The following is a 14331-nucleotide window of genomic DNA, read 5'->3' as shown; positions in this document are numbered from 1 at the left end:
TCTTTTCTTTGCGTTTTGACGGACTGATTCTTCGGGAAAACGGTCGCGAGACACGCTGGTAGCGGCTCTGCCTGTGACAGACGTCTCTTGTTCGACTCACGGCTCTCTATTTTCGCGATTCGGGTCGTACACGCCGGCGTATCGCGCTCAGGCTTTTGTTACGACGGCCGACGGTGGGGTCGGAAGACTCCTCCCGGCCCGAAGAGCCCGAATGCATAATGTTGAGCCGCCGAGGATTTTGCAGCGAATTCGGAAGAGGCGGAATCGATATTCCTCTCGCTGCGCCGCGGCTGCGGCCGCGCCGGAGCGGAGCGGCCGCGACGCGGCGCGGCGAGGGATTCGCGCAAATTCCATGAGCCGAGAGTCCGTGGATTTCCCTAACGAGCCAAAAACTTCCGTGCAGCATCCTCGCCGGCTTTATCCGCCGCGTAATAACATTGTTCCCTCGACGCCTGTAACAGCGTGAGCCGTGCCGAGCTGATTTAAATGCGCGCGAGAACGTCCGGAAAAACGTCGCGCGAAAGGTGCCGTCGAGCCTGTCGTCGATACGGCGGTATTCCGCCGCTGTCGTTCGTGCTCGGAAAACTCGACAAGATGTATCATTGAGCTCTCAAGTATACGGTGACGGAAGCCAAGGAGACGGGCACGAAATTCGATTTAGCGTGAGGCCCGATAACGACGTCGTCGCGCATACCGTCGTCCCGCGGTATCGCCTCCACCTCGCTTCCTCTTCTTCGTCTTTTTTCCCTACCTTCCTCCCTCCCTCCCTCCCGTCGTCGCCGTGTTCGCCGACGCTTTATTACGTCCTTTTATCTTCATTAGACCCGGGAAGTTTATTTATCCGCGTTGCGCTAAAAAACGCGCTTTATTTGTCGCCGGGCTTACACGTTTCCCTCCCCCCTTGCCGCCTGTGTTCTAAGTTGCTGCTTCCCGTGGCAATCTTAGCGCACACTTAATTGGACATCGCCGAGAGACCGGTACCAGATAGGTGCTTGTCGCAAAGTGCTGAGTTTGCTGGTAAGCTGGTCTACAACGTCACCAGCTATTTTCCCAGGTTCTATAACTTCTACACGGCGCACTCCGGTTACCCGACAGGAATTGACGCGAGCCGATATCGATATTCGTCAATTCGACGTCGCGCGCAGAAATGGTCCGTCGTAGCGAACATCCTTATTTTAATTTTCCCCCTTCCCGAGTGACTGCGACCAAAAAAAGCGCACGGGGGATTATTTTAGTTTATTCGAAAACAAGTCCCGAGAAAATCTTTTGATTTTTTTTTTAGATTTTTTTTCTTTATCGAGTTACGAAGAAGAGATAAGGACCGAGAGGGTACTCGTACGATTAATAAATCAACTGATAAAAAAGGAGCTCATTGCAGAGCAATAGGGAGTTCATGTCGTTAATAATACTTTTATGTGAATTTTTGTATATTTATTCCCACTCACAATCAGTGAAAAAAAACCTGTGCGCCGAGTATTTTTCAGTTTTAAAACACAACTTATTATTGGAACACTAAATCCACATAAATCCGCTTAAATTGATTATCGATTTCAGCATTTTTTATATTATTTTATATTAAATTATAAAATATTCTTTTATATTATTGATTTAAGCATCTTTCATTATTATTTTATATCATATCACTATAAAGAATTTATTGCGAAAAATATCGCCCCATAAATATTTGATTCCCAATCGAATTTATCGTTATCTCACCGTATACAAGTCTTCTTTTTTTACTTTATTCCCTGATATGTTATATTAATTTCCCACGATAAATCAGAGAATCTCGCACCTCGTTCAACGCTTCCTGGCGTAATTGGTCTCCGGATGTATCAGCGACATTAGTTTCCGGGTTAGAGTACGGACAGGAACAACGTCCACGTAACGTATCGCGCGCGTCACAGCGCGTGTCGAAGAGTCGTCTTCGGTCTACGGTCGGCGGCATTAATCGGCGGCGAGGGAAGACTTCCGTGAAGGTGAAACTCCGAAAGGAAGGGGACGAAGCGAGACGGGGACGACGGGGACGACGACGATGTCGACGACGACGGGCTCGGTTCCCTTTCGCGTTGCTGCTCGGCGCGAGCGACCAGTCGCGCGCGCTTAGACGTTCTCGAGCCGAGCCCAGTCCGCGTCGAGCCGCTTCCACGGCCGCTTCCGCGTCTTTCCTCTCCGAGGCCGTTCACGTCTCTCGCAAAGTCTCGGTGGTCGAGAGAACGATCCCCGTCGCGTGTGCCCCGCTCTGTGTGTGTGTGTGTCGTTCGTCTCGCGCGCTGCCAGATGCTAATTGCGACGGGCAATTAGCCGGCCAACGGGAGCTATGCTGGTGATAAGCGCCTTAAAGCAGGTCGCGAACGCCGCTACCAACGCGGTACACTCGGCCACCGGCAACGTTACTGGACACAGTAATTCCGGTGAGTCGGCTGGACCATTTCGGAAACTTTCCTTCGCCTTTTGAAATTCGAAGTTCGATCCGCTCGCCGATAACGTCACCAGGCTGCGCCTGATATCGGTTTCGATTTTCTTCTGGTTCAGTCCAGTCGACGCGAGACCGATGGCCTTTAAAACACGCAGTTATTAGCATATTTTGCAGCGAGCCACTTTCGTTTTAATGAAATGAGAAGTTAAAATCGCTCTGTCGCTATTAAAAAAAAAAAACGCTCAACGCGTTTGAGAGGATAACGTGAAAAATTCGTGGAACAGTCCGCCGTGGAAACTCGCGTTCTCCATTCGTAACGTGGGATTTGTAAGAACGCTATACACACAGGTGAAACGACCCAGTGTCTATCGCGTTCTCTCTCTCTCTCTCTCTCTCTTTCTCTCCCCCCCTCCCTCTCCCCCTTTCCTTGCTCCTAAATCTTCTCCCACGCTCGCTCCTTATTTTTCAGCTTTTCGGTTCAGCTCGCACCGTGGAAAGCATCCGCGTATACATTTCTTTATTATCCGCGCGCGGAGAAATATCGCTTGCGCAAAATGTAAAAGGTTACACGGAGGAGCGAGCGCGCGCGAGCACGACCGACCTCCATCGGTTTCATAAGAAACGGTACCACGACGGCGTGTAACTTTCTTGCCACGCCTAATGTCAAGATCGCAACGTCGATCGACATGTGGATCATTTTTCATCACGCGTTTTGCGGAGAAGCGTGCATACACCCCCTGCGCGGACGCGCGAGTAATACAATCTTTAACAAATAAAGTAAAATAAAAAAATCTGCGTCCGCGATCGCGAAGTACAGGTCCAATTACAGAGTCGCGGTTACGCGAGAGCGGGGAATTGCGATAAGAAATTGTCAACGAACTCGACTCGCCGAGAGTCGAGAGGTTGAGGCAAATGTTTCTCTCGCTCCGTTTCAAACTTGATCGTACGAACTCGGTAAAAAGCCCAGGCGGCTCTTATGTAAAATAGAGTGCTCCGCGTAGCGCGACTTCTCGTGCGGAGTTCGACGTTCCACCACATCCTGTCAAGGCGATTTTCCACGTATTAAAAGTCGATTAAGAGTATACCTGGGCAAATGTCAATTACTTGCGCGCGTACTTACCGCGGCGGCGAGGCGTAATGCTGGCCATTACAGGTGACATTCACCGGCTGCATAGACGTCGACACGTCGGTCGGGCCGCTGTAACGCGGTCATTGTATTTGCGCACCGGTTGCACGAGCGTTCCCCTCCGAGCGGAGGAGATACATGACGAATCTCGATAAAAGCCCGATCGACGACGAGGTTGTCGAAGAAGAACAAGGCTCTAACAAAGCGACCACGACGTGGAAATTGTTACAATAAATCGTGAGTTTGCTATAACCGACTACCCGGAACACGTCGAGGCGAGTAGTTAGCTGCAATTATGCTCGCGTATTTATTATCGCGTGCGTTTTCTTTCTTTCTTTTTTTCTTCGCGCGATAATAGACCGTGGCTCGCTATCATCCTCTCCGAGAAGCAATTAAATGAAGTCGCCAGCCGAAGCTGGCTCTTGAGAAAAATGTCAAGCTAGCGCAAAGCGCGAGATTCCGCCGCGACGAGCAACGCGAATACTCGATTCTCTTCTCCCTCGTTCGGCTGATATTTATGCGCCTTCGTCACATTAACGACTTGGGTTTGTCATTAACCGCAGACCGAACGAGACCGCGGAGTGCTCGCGGATCGAGAAACCGAGCGAGCGAGTGAGCGAGTGGGATGTAACGTCGTTCGATGACCTCGCGAGCGAGAGGCGAATCGCTCTTCTGATGTTTTCACCAATACCTTAGAAAGTTCCTCGGCACCGCTCGCGAGACGCCGCTAGCCTTGAAAATCGCTCGCCGCGGTACATATTTGTCGCATCTCTCGACCGGGTTGCAACGTATTTCGTTGCACGGATCGTTCATCGCTCATTCCGGAGTCATTACTCGTCCGGAAAAATTCATATACTCGCTGGAAAATTCAAGATCAACCGCGGATCTTCTAATCCTAATCTTTTAGAGGTCTTGGAATTAACACGATTTTAAACTTTGACGGTAAAAGCGCAGCGCAGCGTGAGATAAACACACGCTGCACTTTTTGAGGGGAGAATTTATTTACGTTGGTAAACATTTAATAACGCACGTGTGTACAATGACAAATATGTATAACGTGGAATTATTGAAAAATACGAATTGCCTCGGGTAAAACGTATATCAAAACGGATTATCCATCTCGGAGATGCTCGCGTTCTTATATAGTTCTTATACAACGAGTATTATTTTTCTACCGTTTCACTCCACTTTCCGTGATCGCCTCACTCGTCCCGGGTGCTCACTGGACTATTACGTACTTTCTACCGCTCGTTACAGACAATCAGTGGCGAATAACCTGCCATCGGTAATGCGCGCGGTTTGCTAAAAGCGGACTTGCGATTATTAAGGGCCGCGTTTAATGCAAGATATTCAGCTGCGCGCTCATTTTAATTGATGCGATTAATTCAGGCGTTTTGACGCTACCGAAATAATTTTTTTTTTTTAAATCTGGTACAGGTCGATTCTGGGGAGAAACGCCAAGTTCAGCATTTAATAATACGAGTTTATTGTCGCGTCGTCGTCGTCGTCGTCGTCGTCTGTGAACCACACTTTTTTAATATTTGCAACTTTCACACTTCATAATCGACTCCTCTTCTAAGAATGCAGTCGCGCTAGTTTCTCAGCAAGTGACGATAATCAATGCCAAAAGCCACGCTGCGCTATCTAATCGCTAACTCTCCACGAGATATAAAACCCGTAATTGCAGTTGCGTCCGTGTCACTCAGTTAGGCGCGTCGACTGATTCGAACTCTCTCGCCATGTCGCGGTTTCTTCCGCTCTTTTCGCAAGTCGTTATCCTGTTTCTCTCGGCGAGGGCCTCGTCGGAGGTGAAGGACCCGACCTGCCAGGACAACGGCAACGTTACAACGTTACAACGTTTTGGTTACAACGTTTGCCATTACAAGGGGGTCCTCGTCGAAGTTATGCAAAGCCGTTTTGACCAATTGTCCTTATTGGACCTCAACAACCTGAACCTCTTGACGATTCGAGAGAACGCCTTCAAGAACGTGTCGGCGACGCAGTTGTATCTGAATCGGGGCAACCTGATATCCGTGCTGAAGAGAGAATCCTTTCGCGGTTTGCCCAACTTGAAGAGCCTCGACTTGGACAGCAATGTGGTACCGTTATCGGGGTACTTGTTCGCGGATTTGAGACACCTGGAGATGCTGTATTTGGAATCCAACAAGATCAATTCGATACCGAAGGATTCGTTCGCCGGCTTGTCAAGCCTGATTTGGCTTGACCTAGGTCACAACGATATCGAAACGATCGAAGCGGAATCTTTCTCAAATCTTAATCCCGGACTGTTTTACCTTTGGCTCAACAGCAATAAAATCTCTCGCGTCGCGCCGGATTCCTTTGCCGGGTTAACCGAACTGAATTGTCTCTATTTGAACGACAATCGGTTAGAGGACTTGCCGAGCTGTACCTTTCGAGGATTGAACAATCTGGAGGATCTTGACTTAAGTGACAATCGGATAACAAGCGTCTCCAGATCGCTCTTTCGCGACTTGGTCGGTCTGGAGAGACTCCATCTTCAGCAGAACGAGATCAGCGCTCTCGAGCCGGATACGTTCAGGGATCTGTCTCAGCTGAAACAACTGGACCTGAGCGGAAACAAACTGTTTCACATTGTAGTCGGTACTTTTGCCGGACTCTCCAATCTGGAAGACATCAAGCTGTGCGACAATGGCATCCACACGGTGGACAATGGCACTTTCGCTGATCTCGTCAAACTGCGATATCTCTCCTTCGATGGCAACAACTTCGAAATCGACAAGGAGGTCAGCGGCCTCCCACACGTCACTGTTATTACGAAACTTTAGGGATCTATTTATATATCGCAAGGGGCAATCAATCCTTGAATTTTGCTAAATTTTTTATATATTACAATACATTCCATTCTCTGATACAGATGATAGTAACTCTGTTCAATGCGCAATAATTTATGAAATATTAATGTTGAAAATGTTTTTTTCGATATTAATAATAAATAAACTATGCTTATGCAAAGAAGTCGCATTCATAAAATGTGCAAATTAGTAATATGTCTTAAATGTTTCTATGATAGATATTCTTTGAAAACATGTACAGATTGTGATCATAATCGATAGTGCACAAATTGAAAGAAGATTAATTGTCATGGAATGTATTTTTGTTGCTGTGTATGTAAACAATTACGGACAGGAAAATTTTTAAACAATTTTATAAACTATTGCGCATTGGACAGAGTTAGTATAACTTATATCAGTGAATGGGGTGTAGTGTAACATAAAAATTGAAGAGGTCAAAGGTTGGTTATCTTCTTCTCAGCGTTGAATGCTTCCCGACATAAGAAATAAATAAATAAATTTTTTAATCGCAACTTCATGCGTTATCATATTCGATGTTATGATTAAATCGATCATGCTAACATAGAAAATAAAGCGAATCATCCGTAGCGATATCGCATTCGGTCAGCCAATTGATCTGCTCCTCCAGCGAGGTCTCTTCCATTGCTCGTACGATTAAAGGTAGCGCAAGATTGCGCAATTCGTGATGATTCGCATCCTTTGATTTACTCCGAAGAAGCCGCTCGGTCGGTCGGTATATGTTGATACTGGAGAAAAACGTCAAGTCCAGCATTTAATAACCACGAGATATTTATCTTCGCATCGTCGTCATCGTCGTCCGTGAATCAAAATTACGCATCTCCTATTTCTTCAACTTTGACATTTCGTAATTGACTCTACTACTTCCAAGAATGCAGTCGATAGTATCTCGGCAAGTGACGATAATCAATGCCAAAAGTCACGCTGCGCTATCTAATCGCTAACTCTCCACGGGATACAGAACACATAATTACAGTTGCATTCGTATCACTCAGTTAGGCGCGTCGGCTTCTTTTGGTCTCTTTCGGCGATGTTTCTTCTGCTTTTTTCGCAAGTCTTTATCCTGCTTCTCTTGACGAGAGCCTCGTCGGAGGTGAAAGAGCCGACCTGCCAAAACGTCAATGGTTACAAGGTCTGCCACTATAAGGGAATCCTCGTCGAAGTCATGCAACGTCGTTTCAAGAAATTCCGCTTGGACTTCAGCGACCTAGACCTCCTGGAGATTCGAGAGGACGCTTTCAAAAACGTGACGGCGACGATCTTGCTCCTGTCTCAAGGAAACCGGATATCCGTGCTGAAGAGGAGATCCTTTCGCGGTTTGCCCAACTTGAAGATCCTCCTTTTAGACAGCAATGTGGTATCGTTGTCGAAGCACTTGTTCGCGGAATTGGGACACCTACGGTACTTGTCGTTGGTCTTCAACAAGATCGGTTCGATACCGAGGGACTCGTTCGCCGGGCTGTCAAGCTTGATAATTCTCGACCTGGGTCAAAACGATATCGAGGCAGTCGAGACGAAATCTTTCTCGAATCTCAATCCCAGACTGTTGTACATGTGGCTCAACAGCAATAAAATCTCCCGCGTCGCGCCGGGTTCCTTCGCCGGGTTAACCGGATTGAATAGCCTCGACTTGGGCTACAATCGGCTAGAAGGATTACCGAGCGGTGCCTTTCGAGGTTTGAACAAGCTGCAGTATCTCTACTTAAATGACAATCGGATAACGAGCGTCTCCAGGTTGCTTCTCCGTGACTTGGTCGGTCTGAAGAGACTCTATCTTCAACAGAACGAGATCAGCGTTCTAGAGCCGGGAACGTTCCGGGAGCTGTCTCAGCTGGAACTACTGCGACTGGACGAAAATAAACTGTCTCACATTGTAGTCGGCACTTTTACAGGACTCTCCAATCTAAAAGATATCGTGCTGGCCGACAATAATATCCGCGCGATAGATAACGGCACTTTCGCTGATTCCGTCAAATTACGGTATCTCTACTTCGGCGGCAACAACTTCGAAATCGACAAGATCAGCGGCCTCCCACACGTCACTGTTATTACGAAACTTTAGGGATCTATTTATATATCGCAAGGGGCAATCTACCCTTGAATTTTGCTAAATTTTTAATATATTACAATATATTACACTCCATTCACTGGTACAGAGTATATAGTAACTCTGTTCAATGCGCAATAATTTATGAAATATTAATGTTAAAAATGTTTTTTTCGATATTAATAATAAATGAATTATGTTTATGCAAAGAAGTTGCATTCATAAAATGTGCTTGGTGCAAATTAATAGTGTGTTTTAAATGTTTCTGTGATAAATACCATCCAAAAACGTGTATTGTAACTATAATATTGATAGTGTACAAATTGAAGGTTTCGACACGGAAGATTAATTATTATGGAATGTATTTTTGTTGTGTCGTGTGCATAAATAGTTACGCCCACGAAAAGTTTTAAACGTTAATATTTTAACTATTGCGAACTGGACAGAGTTACTGTTTACTGTACTTTATAGTAGTGAATGGGGTGTACTATATCGTATTAAAAAAATTTAATAAAATTTAAAGTGTCAAGAGTTGTCCTTTTATCAGCGTTGAATTCTTTCGCAGTATTGGAAAGAAGAAAATATATGCTTTGATCGCGATTTTATGTATTATTCTGTTATAATATAATTTATATACCTTATATTGAAAAACGTGCCAAAATTAATGAGATTCTGACTCAGCTCGTGGATAAACGTTAAGTAAACCTACAACGATTTTTTCGCCGAGATACGTGCAGCAATGTCTCGCTGAAGACATATACGGAGAAGAGAGACGATGTAAACGCAGGTGGTATTGCACCGAGATATTTCTTCACTTAACAATACTTCGCGTTTTATTTATATATATATATATATATATATATATATATATATATATATATATATCTGAATCAATGTTGAGAGTCGGATTCAATATCACGACGTCGCTATTTCAGACGTGACGTTTACCTTACCGTCTCTCCTTTTTAAGGCTCTCCCACTTATTGAATTTCTGCGAAAGTCGGAATATTTTCGGAGATGCACCGAGAAGAGACGCGCGTCGCCTCCGGCGGATTTTGTTACCCTCTTTTCACGTCGCGGGGCCTTGTGTCCCGGCGAGACTTTCATTACCGAGATATCCTCCTTGAGATTCTACCGTCGCCTCCTGTAAAAGCTTCTCCGCGAATCTGTGCTACCCCATTCACCGAGAAATTGCGCGCAAAATTCGAGGGGTATCATTGTGCGAAAAATTAACGGCTCTTTTTAAAGGAGAAATATCTCTTCCCTCGGTTAATCTCGTCGCTCGATGGAGCATCTCTCACATATTCGCTTTATTTCATTTCCTTTATCCTGGGCGTGATAAACCGAGAAATAGACTTCGGGAATACGTAGAGCGGAATTAAAGCTGAAGGATTAAAATATTACATGTACCGACTCCTCGCACGGAGTATTTCCAACGAGTGAATCTCCTTTTCCCTTAATTCTACCTTTGCCCCCGTACAAAAAGGTACACAGCATTCCGTCTGCACGGGAAATTTTTTTTTCCAACGGGCAGAGAACTGCCCGAGCATGGCGAAGATACTCCAAATATTTTTCGCAAAGAGAAACTCTCAAGCGGAAGCCTCTACTCGCGTTGCCGCGGGATTGCCTCCGGGTAATAAATCTCGGCCAGAAGGAGGGACAGAAAGGGAGAAAAGAAGGGCCGCTCGAAGGAAACGAGCATTCTGAAATACAAGATGTCACGCGACGAGGGAGGCTGATTCACCGCGGCTTAAGCAACAGCGTATTAAGGGTTCGTTGCTCGAGAGAGCGCTTTCGTAATAAAATATCAGATCGTCCACACACGAACTTCGTGCCGGCAGTTCAATTAGAAGCCACCAATTCCTCGCGCAGAGTTTATAGATTTCGCACGGTGGGTGTGTAATATATTTGCGGCATTTGCGCGCACCAGCGGTGGATGCGGCGCGCACGCAGCTGCAGGGCACGCGACGAGCGTGCACGTGCGAAACGCAGGACGCGGTGCTGAAGAGAGGATGTAGCCAGGGAGGGGATGTAGGAGGTTTGAGGTCGCATTGATTTTGTCTAGACAGGGTGGAGACTGCTCTCTCGTGGTATCGTTCTTCCGCGTCCACCGGTTTGGTGTGCTGTCAGTCCGGCGTGGTGCCGTCTCGTCGGTCGAGATGTTCCGCTTAGCTCCAGCCGTGCGTTGCCATGCGGGGAGGAACGCGCCCCGGTCCTCTTTTCTGTGAAATCGAACGACGGACGCGTTTTGATAAAATAGTAATTATTAGCTGCAAAATCGTCAGAAACTCTTATTTGTTGCGACAATTATTTTGACGCGATAATACGTGAAGAACGATCGTTTGCGAATAAACGTGAAAAATGTGGCGTGCTTAAAGCGTTATTTGAAAAAGAAGTGACTCGCGTAATAAAGGGGGCATTCTAGGTCTTATTGCACATATTTTCAAGAATTTTTTGTCATAGTAGAATGTATTGAAATATCTCGAAACTTTTATATATTATCTCACATATATTGAAGTACATAAAAAAAATTTTTTTTTCTTCTTTATGGCGACAAATGTAAGGGTAGCCCATAGAAATCTGGTTGACATGATATCTCGAGTTAGAAACGTCTGAAACAAAAAATTCAAACGGGATATTAAAATATAAGTATAAGTAGCTATAGCCGGTAGTAAAATTAAACATTTTGGGTAAAAAGAAACAAAATGGCGGACTTTTGAATATCTCGACGAATATCTTGCAGTTTTTTGCAACTAAAAAAGTCCGCCCTTTTGTTTCTTTTTACCCAAAATGTTTAATTTTACTACCAGTTATAGCCACTTACTTATATTTTAATATCCCGTTTGAATTTTTTGTTTCAGACGTTTCTAACTCGAGATATCATGTCAACCAGATTTCTATGGGCTATACTCTTATATTTGTCGCCATAAATAAGAAAAAAAAATTTTTTTTTATGTACTTTAATATATGTGAGATAATATATAACAGTTTCGAGATATTTCAATACATTATTTACTATGACAAAAAAATTCTTGAAAATATGTGCAATAAGACCTGGAATGCCCCCTAAAGAGATCAAAATGTCACGTCAAAATAATACTAAATCTTCCGCTCGCTCTTATTTCTTTTTTTTTCTTTTTTACAGGAACGCCCTCGACCCCGATAATGCCAGGTGGTACACCCGGCACGCCATCCTCCAAAGCGAAGGTAAGTCCACGTTCCGTTGAAATGGAAACTTCCTCGCTCTTGGTGATTTTTTTTACGTAATCCACGTAAATTAATTTTGTCTCGCAGGAAAAGATAATGCTGCGGGCGAAAGTTGTGGTGGCACTGTATCCTTTCCGAGCCATCGAAGGCGGCGATTTGTCTCTCGAGAAGGTAAAGACGAAGCGCCAGTAATAAATATTATAAAGAGAGAAAAAGTTACAAATTATTATAATATATATAATATTGCATATAACATATTGAATTAAACGCAGAATATTTATTGTCTCTATTTTTATGAGTCCAGGGTGCAGAGTACGAGGTCTTGGACGATTCCCAGGAGCACTGGTGGAAAGTTAAGGACGAGAATGGGTACATAATTCCTCCCAAAACAAGCTTTAAAAATTGCTTCGCGATATTTAACTCTTTCGAAACTTCTTTACGACGAACGACCCGCGACGTTTATCTATAGTTTTTTTTTATCTCACGCTTACGTCGCGGTGGCGGCGATCAACCGGCGTTCAATCGTGAAAAAATAATCGGTTGTACGGTGCGCAAACAGTAATCTCAGTAGTACTCTTGTATAATTAGCGACGATTATTCGTGAATAGCCGGATTGTTTACTTATGCGGCAAAATACGTGTACGCGCGGTGAAAAACGGGTTTGCAGAAAGTCATACGGCGCGCATTTAATTGCAGATCGATCGGCTATATTCCCAGCAACTACGTTAAAGAGAAGGAGCTGTTGGGCCTACAGAAATACGAGTAAGTCCGCCGTATATAATCTTTCTTTTCCTACAAATCATTGAATTTGGTATCTTGCGGATTCGATAACGCCTTGTTGCCTCTCCCCATTTTTCGAATTATCAGCCAACCGTTTTTCCACCAGAACAGAGTTCTGACAGAGACTTCACATAAATCGCAAGGTACTCGCACGTGATAAAGATAAAAAAAATGGTTCCACTTGCTGTTGTAGATGGTACGTAGGTGATATGTCAAGACAACGCGCCGAGTCGCTGCTGAAGCAAGAAGATAAGGAGGGCTGTTTTGTCGTTCGTAACTCCTCGACGAAAGGGCTTTACACGCTTTCTCTTTACACGAAAGTGTAAGTTAATACTATCGAGACGATTACAAGTGGCTTCCGCCGACTGGCTTTAACTCTTAAATTGTCTCGCGTCTTCGGCGTAGCGGCCGCCTCGCTTTTCGATAATTTATGATTTTCCGTTCTGCCACAGGCCACATCCCCACGTGAAGCATTACCACATCAAACAGAATACCCGCGGAGAATTTTATTTATCGGAAAAACACTGCTGCGGCTCCATTCCCGATCTGGTTAATTACCATAGACACAACAGCGGCGGTCTGGCCAGTCGATTGAAGACCAGCCCCTGCGATCGTCCCGTGCCCCCGACCGCCGGCCTCAGTCACGGTTCGTAAAATTTGTATATGTGCAACTTTCTCCTATTCCTTAATATGTGTGAAATATATAAAACGCGCACATGGAGTACATAGGAACGGTCTCTCTCGGCTATACGACGTCACATAACGGCGGATGACTTTTTCACAGACAAATGGGAGATTGACCCGGCGGAATTACATTTGCTGGAGGAGCTCGGGTCCGGTCAATTTGGAGTCGTGCGGAGAGGAAAGTGGCGCGGCTCCATCGACGTTGCCGTGAAGATGATGAAAGAGGGAACCATGTCCGAGGACGACTTTATAGAAGAAGCTAAAGTAATGACGTAAGTCTCCAATCTAGTTTCCGTATCGAGCCCTTCGATGAACAATCAAGCGCTCGACTGGAATTGTTCTCTAATTAAATAAAAAAACTGTACAACTTGTTCTCTAAGTAATATCGGTAGATCTAATTAAAATACGTTTATTATAACGAGTTTTATTCGTTTAAATTCCAGAAAACTGCAACATCAAAACCTAGTCCAGCTATACGGCGTTTGCAGTAAAGATAGGCCAATATACATTGTCACGGAATACATGCGACATGGATCTCTCCTCAACTACCTCCGCCGTCACGAAACCTCATTAGGTGCAAACGTTGGCCTCTTGTTAGATATGTGTATACAGGTAATGCAAATTCCGTCCTGCAGACGGTAAAACGTGTGGCTGTCAAGATAATACAAACGAGGTTTTCTGAATTTTTCATGATAATTGTATTTCTTCGTGCAGGTTTGCAAAGGAATGGCATATTTAGAGAGGCATAACTATATACACAGAGATCTTGCAGCACGTAACTGTCTGGTGGGATCGGAAAATGTAGTAAAAGTTGCAGATTTTGGTTTAGCTAGGTAAACCACTTTATTTTATACCTTTATATCCTTACATTTTACGAAATTAGAAGGATTAATGAAAACAGAAGATACATAAGTGAGTATTGAAGCTTTAAACGATTGTGAATATTTCCAGGTACGTACTCGACGATCAGTATACCAGTAGCGGTGGCACTAAATTTCCCATTAAGTGGGCGCCGCCGGAAGTGCTAAACTACACGCGCTTCAGCTCGAAGTCGGATGTGTGGGCATACGGAGTACTTATGTGGGAAGTATTCACGTGCGGAAAGATGCCTTACGGTCGCCTAAAGAATACGGAAGTCGTCGAGCGGGTGCAGCGAGGAATCATCCTGGAACGACCTAAGGCGTGTTTCAAGGAAGTATACGAGGTAAATTTAGCG

At 44.9% G+C, this 14331-nt stretch overlaps 3 protein-coding genes across 7 annotated transcripts in view; all 3 read left to right on the top strand.

The window, feature by feature from the left end:
* Btk29a (tyrosine-protein kinase Btk) overlaps window positions 1-14331 on the top strand; it is a 41673-nt gene that overhangs the window by 26280 nt on the left and 1062 nt on the right. For 2 of the 5 annotated variants that reach the window (XM_071776948.1, XM_071776949.1), the window contains 10 exons: window positions 11590-11651; window positions 11739-11822; window positions 11956-12020; window positions 12348-12413; window positions 12625-12753; window positions 12884-13077; window positions 13216-13387; window positions 13559-13727; window positions 13830-13948; window positions 14067-14319. In XM_071776948.1, coding sequence (XP_071633049.1) covers window positions 11590-11651; window positions 11739-11822; window positions 11956-12020; window positions 12348-12413; window positions 12625-12753; window positions 12884-13077; window positions 13216-13387; window positions 13559-13727; window positions 13830-13948; window positions 14067-14319 — 1313 coding nt within the window. Of the gene's footprint in view, window positions 1-2047; window positions 2415-10075; window positions 10216-10283; window positions 10704-11589; window positions 11652-11738; window positions 11823-11955; window positions 12021-12347; window positions 12414-12624; window positions 12754-12883; window positions 13078-13215; window positions 13388-13558; window positions 13728-13829; window positions 13949-14066; window positions 14320-14331 lie in introns of those variants that run through there. The other 3 variants (XM_071776950.1, XM_071776951.1, XM_071776952.1) reach the window with 3 other exon arrangements.
* Window positions 5226-6891, top strand: LOC139812264 (uncharacterized). Its single transcript, XM_071776972.1, has one exon. It carries the CDS (start codon window positions 5285-5287, stop codon window positions 6350-6352), a length of 1068 nt encoding a protein of 355 aa, XP_071633073.1. The 5' UTR covers window positions 5226-5284; the 3' UTR covers window positions 6353-6891.
* On the top strand, window positions 7043-9201 carry LOC139812268 (uncharacterized). The gene has a single exon (XM_071776976.1). The coding sequence runs from the start codon at window positions 7428-7430 to the stop codon at window positions 8457-8459; it is 1032 nt and encodes a 343-aa protein (XP_071633077.1). The 5' UTR covers window positions 7043-7427; the 3' UTR covers window positions 8460-9201.

Source organism: Temnothorax longispinosus, chromosome 4, assembly GCF_030848805.1.
Source record: "Temnothorax longispinosus isolate EJ_2023e chromosome 4, Tlon_JGU_v1, whole genome shotgun sequence".
NCBI lineage: Eukaryota > Metazoa > Arthropoda > Insecta > Hymenoptera > Formicidae > Temnothorax > Temnothorax longispinosus.
Note: the sequence above shows the minus strand (reverse complement) of the source record. Positions and strands in the feature narration are given on the sequence as shown.

What these genes read in the sequence shown, in the direction of transcription:
- LOC139812268 (XM_071776976.1), top strand. Translation starts at nt 7,428, where the DNA reads ATGTTTCTTCTGCTTTTTTCGCAAGTCTTTATCCTGCTTCTCTTGACG.
- LOC139812264 (XM_071776972.1), top strand. Translation starts at nt 5,285, where the DNA reads ATGTCGCGGTTTCTTCCGCTCTTTTCGCAAGTCGTTATCCTGTTTCTC.